The 13,168-nt window shown below is 35.6% G+C and overlaps 1 protein-coding gene across 8 annotated transcripts in view; it reads right to left on the bottom strand.

Annotated features, from left to right (window-relative positions):
• IFT81 (intraflagellar transport 81) overlaps positions 1-13,168 on the bottom strand; it is a 197,068-nt gene that overhangs the window by 71,371 nt on the left and 112,529 nt on the right. For all 8 annotated transcript variants that reach the window (XM_013056513.2, XM_045073696.1, XM_045073695.1 and 5 more), the window contains exons 2-8: positions 12,401-12,559; positions 11,154-11,257; positions 10,411-10,591; positions 7,980-8,069; positions 5,100-5,165; positions 4,676-4,786; positions 3,250-3,334 (exon numbers count right to left, since the gene is read on the bottom strand). In XM_013056513.2, the coding sequence (XP_012911967.1) occupies positions 3,250-3,334; positions 4,676-4,786; positions 5,100-5,165; positions 7,980-8,069; positions 10,411-10,591; positions 11,154-11,257; positions 12,401-12,544 (781 nt within the window). In that variant the 5' untranslated portion in view covers positions 12,545-12,559. The remainder of the gene's footprint in view (positions 1-3,249; positions 3,335-4,675; positions 4,787-5,099; positions 5,166-7,979; positions 8,070-10,410; positions 10,592-11,153; positions 11,258-12,400; positions 12,560-13,168) is intronic.

Below are 13,168 nucleotides of genomic sequence, written 5' to 3'. Positions count from 1 at the left end.
TTCAGCCATTTTTTTCTTACTTTAACTCCCCTCCTATCTGTGGAAATGATCATTCTGTTCCTATCCAGGGATTTGGTCTTTACTCCTACCTCCTAACTACTTAACAGACCATTTACTAAAGGCCTGTTGTGTATAATTTAGCATGCTAGGGCCTGGAAATAGAACAATTATGACTCGGTGACTAGTCTAGGGTTGAATTGAGTCAGATTGAGATAATGCCAACAACTGCTGCAGAACATTCAGTGTACGGCCCACGGGAAAGGCAGCTATCCCTTCTCACCTTTTCCTCCTAGATCTTCAGTCTCCGATTGTCTGACTGACTCTCTTCCGCAGCACACAATCACCCCACGCTACTACCCTCTCACTGTCTAGGCAGGGCACTGTCTTCCTCATTCATTTGTACGCTCCCTCCCTCTCTTGCCTCCTTTTCAAAGATAAGCAGTCAGAAGGAGCCTACCCTTTTCTCTCTCTCTCCTTCATCTCCTATTTGTATGTTCTTTCAGGTCACTGTGCCTTGGCACGGAATGTCTTGTACTCCTTCGCTTTCCAACGTGAATTTAACTCGGGGGCCACTTCATCCAGGAAGCCATTTGAGTCTGTGATAGGGTTTGGTGCTTTGCCTCTTTGTTCTCACAGGATCATGTGCTGAGCTTCATCAGCAAATTTGTAAAGCTGCGTTATCACTGTTCACTGCCTGCTGTTCTGTATTAAACTGTGAGAACCTAAGTCTCTTTTCTTTCTATTCCTAGCACCCGGCATAGTTCCTGACATGTAGTAGATGTTCAACAAATACTGAATTAATGCACTGTAGGTTTGAGCCAATTATTTCTATTAGTACTTAACAATGCGACTGATTTTATTATTTAGCAGCAATATTACTTATATTAATGTTATACCGACATTTCAAGAAATGCATAAAATACTATTTTATTTGTGAATTTTATTACTAAGTGAATAATTATGTATTTCCTGGCCCAAACAATTTTTCTTTAGCCTAGAAAGCCAAAGAAAAATAAAAAACTAACAATTCAAATAAAAAAATGAAATGTTGCTAAACCTATAAACATCTTTGGATATTTTGTTTAGTTGTCAGAATTAAAACATAATAGCAAGAAATATCTAACCTAGTAAGATTGAGGATAACAGATACTACAGAAACACATTTTCAGGTGAACATTTTAAATTGTATTAAACTGTACTGATTAATTGTTTTTCTGCATACCAAACTTTCCATTCTTATACATGTTACCTTCATTTAAAAAAAAATCCACTATTAATGGTAAGTTCTAATACTTTTAGTAAGAGTAGGCCTATACAAATTACTTATTGATATTAATTTTTAAATGACTATATATAATGGGTTTCTTTTGAAGATTTATCTTACTTTATTGCAGTAAATTGTGAAGGAACCCACATCAAATCCAAAGAACATATGCTAAAAAGATAGAGATTATACTAAGGAGAAAAAAATCATAAAACAAGTATTTTCTTTGTCCTAAAAATTAACATTCTCCTAAAAAGTGAAAACTTAGTGAATGAAGAATGAAATGACCCCAACAACTAAATGCCTGGCAACTTCCAGGTATTGCTTGAATCTGAATTGTAAGACTAAGAGGTGTAAGAAAGTCTATGGAAAGCCGCTAATTAACATGTACTAACCATGTACTTTGTAGGCAACACTACACTGGTTTTTCAAATATTAATTAAATATACCGTATTTCCTTGGTGCTGAGATACCACTGATAAAGTAATAAATACCATGGTAAAAGTGTATGTAAAATGTGAGATGTATCCCAAAGGCAAAAACAATTAAAATGGGAAAGAATAAGTGTCTAGAATTAAGGATATACTGTATTATCTCTTTCAAAAACTTTATTGAGATATACATTACATGCCATAGAAAAGTGTATAATTCAATGGTTTTTAGTAAATTCAATGGTTTTTAGTAAATTCACCGCAATCAATTTTAGAACATTTTTATTGGCTTGGAAAGCAGCTCTATGCTAATTAGCATTCCCTTCCTCCCCACACCACACATACACACAGCTGTGTTCTCCTATAACCCCCTACCCCCAGGTAATCACTAGTTTGATTTTATCTTTCTAGATTTGCTTATTCTGGACATTTCATACAGATGGGACTCTTACAATATATGGTCTTTTGTGACTAATTTCTTTCACATAACATGTTTTTGAGGTTCATACATGTCATAGTATGTATCGGTACTTCATGCCTTTGCATTCCATTGTGTGGATACAGCACATTTTATTTACTCACTCATCAGTTCAGGGACATTTGAGTTGTTTTCACCTTTTGGCTATTATGAATAAGGCTGTTGTGAACATTTGTGTAAAAATGTTTGTGTGGACACAGGTTTTCAATTCCCTTGGGTAGATACCTAGGAATGAAACTGCTGGGTCATGGTAACTCTGTTTAACATTCTGGGGAATTGCCAGATATGTTTTTCAAAGCAGTCACACATTTTATACTCCCACCAGAAACATATGAGAGTCCCATTTTCTCCACACTGTTGCCAACACTTGTTACTGTCTATCTTTTTTACTCTAAGACTCACAGCTTAAGAGTATAATATTTCATATAATACTACAGAAAGATGAATTAATCCTTGAATAGTTAGATTTTTATACTGAAATATTTCTCCAGTACCAATGAGAGCTTTCCACTGCTTTTCTAATTTACATGGTCTCCCTTCTGATGAACAAAAAAACTTTAAAAATACCTAGGATGGGTTTGGTGGTATAATCTGGAAATATTACAATAATTTATCTTCTAAGTAAAGCTAATATGACAACAGAGCCAGGGATACCCATGTCATTAGCACTACCCAATATATGAATAAACACTCAGCTTTAAGGGTCCAACATTTTACTCCTTTTTTTTTTTTTTTTTTGTAAGCCCAGGCTCTAAAACAATTATTCCCCACCCATCTTTTTGCTAGTGTCCATCCTAAGTGTTTCATATGCTCCTTCATCAGAAAGCCTCCGTCCATGGTGGTTTTCACACCCTTCACTCTCTGACCAAACAGTGAATGGGAAGTATAAAATTCCAGGTAAAAACTAAAGGATGTCTTCAACAGAGCTCTCATTCATCAACTAGGAAATGACACTCTAAAATGCTTAGCTATCACTAGACTATAATTAATTAATGTGAGTTGACTGCTTTAAGGAAAACTACTGACTTAAACTAATATTCTCTGATCATCTGTATTATATAATAGTTTCCACTTACTTTCAGGCTTTGCATCTGCTGCTGCATGGCGCATACTTTTCAGCTGATTTTGTACTCTTTGCAGTCTCTGCACTGCATGAAATAGCTTTAAAATACAAATAGATCCATTATTTGCTTAGTCTATTGAAACCTACCACTCACATAGACAAGCAAAGAAAAATACAAGTTCCACACAATTCTTGTGATGTAAAAAGAATAAATAATAAGAACTAAGAAAATTACTATGTTGAGCCCAAAATGTAACTGGTTTTCTCAATACTTTTTCATGTAAAGCTTTTTTTAAAAAAAAGCTTTCAGAAAGTCAATCTTTAGTTATTGGCTGTACTTAGTAATTAAGGAAAAATACTTGGTAAAGAAATATACACACCAGGCTTTACTTGTTATAACACGGTTTTCTTTTTTTCTCTTCTTTTTTTCTTTTTAAGTAATCTCTACACTCAATGTGTGGCTTGAACCCATAATCCGGAGATCAAAAGCTGCACACTCCACCAACTAAGCCAGCCAGGTGCCCCTAACCTCGTTTTCTTAATTCTAAGAAATATTAGCATTCTCACAAATGATGTCCTAGAATAAGACCCTGATGCTAAGTACCATTCAGGGCCCAAGCAATGCAGCTTACTGGCACAGTGGAACCACCACGATGCCAAGTCAAGTTCCAAAAGAGTCAAACATCTTATTGAATAGGAAATGGAGCTGATTTGAAGTATATTTTTAATGTATATGCCTACTCAGTTTTAAGACAGATTTTTAATAAAATAGAAGTAATCCTTTCTAGCCAAATTATTTTTGCCTTAAGGCAAAGTCTAAAAATGTGGAGTATGGTTGATTTTGAGTCTTTTCATTATTTGCTTATTTGCCACGGGAATAAACTGTAGTGGATACTGTGACCAGCAGAATAAAAAATAGATATTCTTATAGCCCCAGAATCTCAGGACACTATTTAGAGATGCTATAATTTTTTTTTTTAAGATTTTATTTATTCATTTGACAGAGAGAACAAGCACACGCAGGGGGAGCAAGCAGAGGGAGAGGAAGAAGCAGGCTCTCCGCCATGCAGGGAGCCTGATTCGGGGCTCGATCCCAGGACATGGATCACGACCTGAGCCGAAGGCAGAGGCTTAACCCACTGAGCCACCCAGCCTATGAGTTTTATGAGCAGTTAATCTTAATGCTTACCATTACAACGAATGCTCTGTAATGTTGGGTCAACAGGAGTTAGACACAGGCCAAAAGGTAGTATAGAGATACAAACTGGGTACAGAACCCCAAAAATAGTATTACTGCTGTTGGTGCCACAAAATCCTCTTAAGAGTATTCCATCCTGTAAACAAACTTCTACAATTGTAGAACTCTTTTTTCTTTACATTTGAACGATCAAAAGGAACTATTTCTTTCATTATGAGAATATAAACTTTTATGAGGATACCTGATTCTTTTGTTCCTGTTTCTGTTGTGCAAGAAATTCTTCTCTCTCTTTTTCAACTCGAAGTTGCCTTGCTATTTTAAGCATCCGTTGATGATTCTGAACTGTCTCCACCTACAGTAAGAGAATAAGTAGTACATGTTACTGTCAAGTTCAAGGAAGAAATTAGCGTGTCATGTGACTCAGACATCCACTTATCATTTCTTTTTGGCAAACAGTACTCCCTAGAGATGACAGTAAAGTTCCAGACTCCAGGTCTCTCAAAGTTCTGGGCTACTGCCTAGGGAGATTCCCCTTCTGTCAATGTTATTTGAGCCGATCCTCAGATGTACACCCATGCCTTGCTTAATCCTTATTACCATTCCTAAATTTTTGCAAGTCCTTGGGACTTGAGGCCAAAGTCTTACAGAGCTAAGTCTTGTCTTACCCTTTTCTTCAAACGTTCAACTCTCTTAATGAGCTGATCCTTTTCTTCCTCCATTGCACTGATATCCTAAAAAGTAGTCAAGGAGACATTATAAGAAAAAAACATTCTTTGTAGATTCAAATAAAATTTTCATATGATTGTGCATCAGCCATTTTCCTACTTAAAACCAGATCGTTAAGGAACAAAGATCCTCTTTTGGATAAAGGGTTTTATTTTATTTCCCCCTAGGGTTCTTTATGCAGGATAATTTATTTGGCAGCTTAGTGTTCATTTAGAAAAACAACCAAAACAGGTTATAACGTAGCAAGGTAAAGCTGCCAACCAGCACATTTGTGTTCTGATTCCAAATATGGGCACACAGTTTTTCAAAAGTCTTCTATAATGGAAAGTGTACAGGTCTAAAACCATGAGCAACAGCGGCTGACATGCCATCTGTTCTGTTAAATATCAAACTATATATTCTGCCAATTTCCCATCAAAATTATTTTTAAGGCTATGGTGTTTTCAAGACAAAAATTTGTGTCTGTTTTTGCCAATTAACCAATTCCCTTCCTAAAACTAAAGACTTCAAAAATAAATAGCCTTCCTTTTAATCAGCCCCATAATATTTTCTAGTGAAAACAAAAATTCCTTCCTAAACTCAAACTAATAGCCTAACTATCACAGTAAACTAAAGAGAAAAATATACATAGTATTCAGTATTGTTAGGATCTGAGGAACTAGGCACTCTTACCACTGGTGGCATGGTACGGAAGAACAGTATCAAAAGTCTTAAACATACATATATATACACATACACACACAACATATATACCATGTGGTGTATTCCATATATATATACCATCAAGTCTGGTAATTCCATGTCTGGGAATTTGTCCTAATAAAATACACATGGAAGGTCAAAGACTTCTCTACGAGGAGTCTCACAGATGTTAGTCATATCTAAAATGTGTAAATTACCAAATGTCTGAGAATTACTAAATTAACTATAGCACAATACCATGAAAGTCATTATAAATTATGCAGAAGAATGTTTAATAACAGAGAAACTCATGGTATGACATTGCCTGAAAGATGCAGATTACAACATTTATATATAGCACAATACAAGGAAAAGATTTAAATATATTCACTAAAATGTCAATAGTACTTATCTCTACAGTGTGGGATTATGAGTGAATTATTTTCTATTTCTTGCTTATCATATTTTCTAAAAAGAACATGTTCAAGAATACTTTGGCAATAATGAAAATAAAATGATTAGATTCTTGGTCATTTCATCATTTCAGTTTATTCACACGACATAACAGAGGAACAGTGGATGAATGTCCATCACTCTTCTTTCATACCATAAGTATCCTATTTATAGGTCTTTCTCCCCACTAACTGTGAGCTTATCTTTCATTCCTGATACACTCAACAAATTCTTATTGAGAACCTACTATGTGCATAGTACTGAAAAAGGCACTAGGGATACGGTGATGAACAAGATAGACCATGGCCCTTGCCCTCATAAAGAGAGTTGGGAAGACAGACATTAAAGTAATTATAAATGTGATGAGTATTATGAAACAAAAAGAATTGGGAGAAATTAATCCATCTAGGGAATCAGGGAAGGCCTCTCTAAGGAAGCAACTTTTATTGCTTCCTGATTAAGAAAATAAAGATATCATGGAATAACTCAGGAATTCTAAAAATACAAAATTCATGAAAGTGAAGTTAGCATACATTTGGGAAAGAATCTATATACCTGGTGAAAATGTTAAATTTTTTTTGGAGATCATTTAGTAACATGTGTCAAAAATATTAATTTTTATAAATTTATCCTAAGGAAACAATTACAGATACCCCCAAATAAATTTATATATGATAATCATGATCATAGCATTATATAATAGCAAAAATAAAATAAATAAAATAAAAAACAAAAAATGGTTAACCTTTCTATACTATGGAAAATTATTTAGTAATTAAAAATCATATTGAGGGACATCTGGATGGCTCAGTGGGTTAAGCAACTGACTTTTGATTTTGGCTCAGGTCATGATCTCAGGGTCATAAGATCAAGCTCCATGTTGGGCTCCGAGCTAGGCGTGGAGCCTGCTTGAGATTCTCTCTCTTCTTCTTTTGCTTCACCACCACCAAAATTTAAAAAAAAAAATCGTATTTAGGGGGTGCTTAGGTGGCTCAGTTGGTAAAGCACTCAACCCTTGATTTTTGCTCAGGTCATTATCTCAGGGTTCTGAGATCAAGCTCTATGTTGGGCTGAGCTGGCATGGAACCTACTTAAGATTCTCTCTCTCCCTCTGCTCCTGCTCCCATTCCCTCTCTAAAGAAAAATTTTAAAAATCATGCTTAGAAAGATAACAGTGTGAATATATCCACGCAATTATTAAAAATGAAAGATACAAATAACTATGTATATAGTATGATCTCAAATACCTACCAATATAAATATACACACAAAGCCTGAATGGATAGCAATTGGATGATTTTTATCTTCTTTGTTCTCATCTCTATTTTCTATTATATATATATATATGATATATACTTTATACTTTATGTAATATATATTCTTTACTACATATATATATAGAGAGAGAGAGAGAAAGAAAGACCCACAATGTAGACCCACAATGTAATCTTTTTAAAATCCATGTTAGGAATCTATATAGTACATAAGAACATATTGTGAATTTACCTTGGTATCATTAATTTCTTCAGTAAAGAATGAGCAAAGTTTAGACAAAAGGAAATCTGTCACTTGCTATCACTAATTCCCATATAGTTTTAAGACTCATACTGAATTAACAAAACAAGCTGGAAAAACTAATATTCAAATCTAAAAAAGATATTGTTACTATATTTTCTTTGCTTTACCCTTCTTATTTCTGCTGTAGAAAATCCAGATGTCTTAAGTTGCTCACATTCTTTATGCAAAGTTTTAAAGGCTTCCATTAGCTCTTCATACTAAAAGACAAATTAAAAAATTATAAACTAATGACTAGATCCAGGAGACTTTTCTTCATCAGGTTATCAACTAACTCATAGTGATTACTTAAATCATTATATAACAGCATTAAAAATACATCCTGAAACATTTATATAAGACACAAAAAAAGTAGGTGTGTATAATCTGGTCATTAAGTACTTCTCCATCTTCCTCTCTGATTACTTCCCTCACCCACATTCTATACTCCAGCTATGGTGAGCTTTCAATCCTTGGAATATCCACGTCCAGTTTACAAAGCCTATTACCTCTGAGAATACTCTATGACTTCCTCATCCATTACCTGGATAATTTCAGTTCATCTGTCAGGTCTCAGCATGATACCACAATCCTCAGAGAAGACTTCTCTAGTCCTATACTTATTCTAGATCAGAGTGTCATGATATCAGAATAAAAATCATATAAAATTATAATTGCCTAGTTACTTGTCTGTCTTCCTCCATTAGACAGCAAGAGTCAAGAGGACAAGAATCCTATTATCCAGTGCAATTTAGTATCCCTGGATCCTGGCATCACTGATATATTCAATAAAAAGTAGCTGAATGAATGAGAAAAATCACAACTCTTACCCAAAATTCTTTAAAAATAGTACTTTTTGTGCGCACTGACAGAATTTATTCTAGAACTCCTCATTCAGGAAGACAACATGTATTTTTTTATTAGGTTCTGTGCTAGATGACTGGCTAAATGTGTAAGTCATTTTAGATTTACATCGCACACGTTTCAAGAATAAACATGTCTTTATCATTAATTTTTCTACTAATTATTTGTATATATTTAATAAAAGCTATTAATAAACTTCCTCCAGAAAAATTAGGTGTTTTTTTTCCAGAGGAATTAGTTTTTATCAAGTTGATTGATGGGGGAGTGTAAGAAGGAGAAAATATTTCACATTTACACTTCTCTATTTTCTACATTATGTAAAGCCTTCAAATGTAGGAGTTGGGGTACTCTCCTTCTGTTGTAATTCTCCCATGACATCTCCCATGTGATTCTCTACTATAACATTTGATATGATTATTTACATAAGTCTTTCAACACCCAAAATGTCTTAAGAGATCAATATTGACTCTGTTTTGACTAACTGTCATGGCTATCCAAAATAACAAAATAAACGGATGAAAAACCACTTAGTTTTGATTGTTCTGATTCAATCCCAATTTTAAGCACATACTGTATAGAAACAACTCTACAAAACCCTGGAGGAAAATGCAGATGGATAAGGCATGATACCTATCTTCACAGACCTCATAATCTATTGGGATAGAGCGACAAACTATTCACAACAAACTGCACAATCAGTCTATGCATATAGCAAGAATAAAAGCAAAGAGGGCTAAACATAGGCACTTTAAAAAAAACTCAAAGTCCTTTGAAATCTTAAGCCTGAATCTCCTTTTTCCATAGTCTTTGATCAGCAAGGTGCTTTGAAATCCCAGGACCAAGATCCAGACCAGCCAGAATCCTCAGTAGTCAAGAACTTTAAAACAAAAAAATTTATCTATCTATCTATCTATCTATCTATTTGAAGGAAAAAGAAAGAGCATAGACACTTGTGAGTGGGGAGGGGAGGGAGCAGAGCAGGAGGGAGTGGGAAAGGGAGAGAATCCCAAGCAGACTCCAGGCGGAGCACAAGCCTGACCTCAGGACACTGCGATAGTGACCTGAGCCAAAACAAGAGTCAGAGGCTTAACCTACTGAGCCACCAAGGCACCCCAAAAGTGGTCAAGAGCTTTAAGACTATAAGGCCAGAACTCAGTATCTCTAGAAGAAAAGTACATCGAAATTTCAAACTCCTGGCCCTTTCTCTATCTTCTGCCTGACTGGGAAGTCCTCTGAGATCTCAAGCCTAGCTTCTCTGCCTGTACAAAATCCTCTCAGGGGCTCACAGGTCCTGATTTGTCTGGGATAGTGTCAATTTATACTTTTGCCTTCATGTAATTATTATGATAGTACCTTTCTCTCTGACTTGGATGACAAATCGTATAATCATCTAACTGATCAGCAAAGTGCTCTGCATTCCCAAACCTAAAATCCTCTCTACCCACATTTCCTAAGTAATAAATTACTCTAAAATCCTAATTTCAGGATTTTCTTCTATCTATTACTGAAATGGTATTTGTGTGCAAAAGTCGGTATTTTCATACGTGATTATAGTTGAACATTATTAGCCATTTTACCTTTCGGTGCCACCTGGAAATGAAGAGAAGCAAATAAGTTAAAGAGAAATTAACAGGTATTTGAACATGTGCATCCTGACATCTACAGATCGTTTAAAAATACCATTTGTGTATTGTATACCTGTTTATTGGTATCAGCCACAGTTTCATCCTGAAGAAACTCACTTGGTACCTCAAGTTTTATTAAAAAACGAGCTAAATATGCTCTTTTCTTCAGTTCATTAGTCCTCTGAAGAAGCCAGTGGAGTACTGGATAAATTACAGGTTTACTTCCAATCACCAGACCCTGACGAAAGGTACTCCTATAAAAAGAAAATAAACACAAGCAGGTGATCATCCTTCACCCCTGGCTTATAACAAATAAACCTTGAAAAGAGATAAAAGCTCAAATCCTAATTTACAATTTCTTGATGGCTTTCCATGACTATTAAAAAAAAAAAAAACACAAAAAACCAAGGCTATTCTAAAGTCATTCTGTATATCAACAATAAACATAAAATTAGGCCTGGAATATATCACTGGACTATAGGGGAAGGTTGTACTGGAACCATTAATTGGTAGTCTGCCTTAATACTTCATTTACTGGGCAAGCTTAAGTGATTATTTTTATCTAGGATGGCAGATAAATGATAAAATGGAATCGTGGAATTTGCCTTGTTTTTTTTTTGGATTGGGGAGAAAAGTGACCCATGTAAGACTTTCACATGACAAAATAATATTAAAAGTTCAAGATTATTTTGAAACTCAGTGACGTACTAAAGCCATTGACACAGAGACCAGGTATTGCCTAGAAAGACTGTAGCCCATGAAAGTGTAGATATTCAAGCACAGCTTTAAGAAAGCAACATGTGATCAAATTCTTACATGTCTGTGGCATTTCCTGGAGGTTTATATTTAAGGATACCAAGAAGGCTCAACATCCTTTTGGCTGTTTGCTCTGGCATCTCCTCTCTGATATCAACAACTTGCTAACAGATAAAGAAATTGAAAAAATATGTTATTGTTGTATATCTAACAAAGAAAAATATTTAAACTCACTGACAAAATTGTTCTACTAGAGCATAACAGGCACAATGATCTCCTCAAAAAACAGATTAAGTATGGAGGCCCCCAGATTCCAAGTGAGGGTACATATAAGTCAGATCAGGATTTGTATTAAGAATGTCAAGCTTGGGGTGCTTGGGTGGCTCAGTCGGTTAAGCGGCTGCCTTCAGTTCAGATCATGATCCCAGGCCCCTGGGATTGAGCCCGGCATTGGGCTCCCTCATTGGTAGAGAGCCTGCTTCTCCCTCTCCCTCTGCCTGCCGCTCTGCCTACTTGTGCTCTCTGTCAAATAAATAAATAAAATCTTTAAAAAAAAAAAAAAAAGATGGGGCGCCTGGGTGGCTCAGTTGGTTAAGCAGCTGCCTTCGGCTCAGGTCATGATCCCAGCGTCCTGGGAACGAGTCCCACATCGGGCTCCTTGCTCAGCAGGGAGCCTGCTTCTCCCTCTGCCTCTGCCTGCAACTCTGTCTGCCTGTGCTCGCTTTCTTCCTCTCTCTCTGATAAATAAATAAAAATCTTTTAAAAAAATTAAAAAAAAAAAAAAGAAGAATATCAAGCTTAAAAAGTATCCAGTAGAAAAGACCAGTGTATAAGGGACATGACCTAACTTGCAACACAATAAAACCTTTTGTAAGAGCATTTTCTTTCTAGGACCAAATCAATTTATGTTTGGAACAGGGAAATAATTTCTAAATAAGGTACAAGCAGATAATCTAATTTTTAAAAGATTATTTATTTATTTATTTGACAGACAGATATCCCAAGTAGGCAGAGAGGCAGGCAGAGAGAGAGAGGGGGAAGGAGTCTTGCCGTGGAGCAGAGAGCCCGATGTGGGGCTCCATCCCAGGACCCTGGGATCATGACCTGAGCTGAAGGCAGAGGCTTTAACCCATTGAGCCACCCAGGTGCCCCAGATAATCTAATTTTTAAGCTAGTAGAGAAATCTTAAACATCATTTATTATTACTTTACAGGCATGAAAAATAAGGCCCAAGAGTCACAGATATTTAGAGGCAGAAAATGACTTTCCTGCTATCCTTTTCATCACAAGAAAGAGAAAATTCTTACCTTTGGGTCAATTTCAGCCAGAACATCATTGAGAACTTGCAATAGTTGCATTGGCTCCAGGGAATCAAATGTGATTAAATTATAGTTCTTCCTAAAAGGCTCTTTATTGAGATTGTCCACAATGAATTTGATTTGATCACTCATAATTGGGTCTTATAACTAAAAATAGAGATAAAATTCCTCAGTACTGGTAACAAACATTCCAGAAAAAATTTAGTATTAAGTTTATAGGAAGTAGGAATGAAGAGTATTAATTCTCTGGGGCATACAAAATGCTGTGAAAAGGGTTATTTTATTGAAAGAAATCAGGATATGAAGACTTTATTTTGAATGTTTCAGTATATACTGCTAATACTGAATACCATGTTTTGTATATACATCTGGTAGGATAGCAATCATCTGAATTAACACTGAGTTCATATGGACAAATGAATAATAAATCCCACCTACAATAACATCTCTCCCATTCAGCTCCACAACTACCCAGGGGTAAAAATCTGTAGGCTACAGACATGCTTCTAATTTTTTTTTTTTTTTAATTAGCAGCCCATGTTTAAAAAGTGGGAAATTTTTTTTTTTTAACGATAAAAATCCAGACATCCAGTTTCTCTTCCAAGTCAGATCTGGCAACCGTGGGCACATAACTGTACACAGCCACACCCAAATGAAGCCAAGCTAAGGCTGCAAGCTTCAGTCTCGATGTGCATTCTTTGGTTTTCTGGTTTCCTCCACCAAGCACTCTTCACCCACTGACGTTATGGACTGTAG

The sequence above is a fragment of the Mustela putorius genome, unplaced genomic scaffold (assembly GCF_011764305.1).
Source record: "Mustela putorius furo isolate JIRA1106 unplaced genomic scaffold, ASM1176430v1.1 tig00537248_pilon_pilon_pilon, whole genome shotgun sequence".
Classification (NCBI taxonomy): domain Eukaryota; kingdom Metazoa; phylum Chordata; class Mammalia; order Carnivora; family Mustelidae; genus Mustela; species Mustela putorius.
This window is presented reverse-complemented; position numbering and strand designations above follow the sequence as displayed.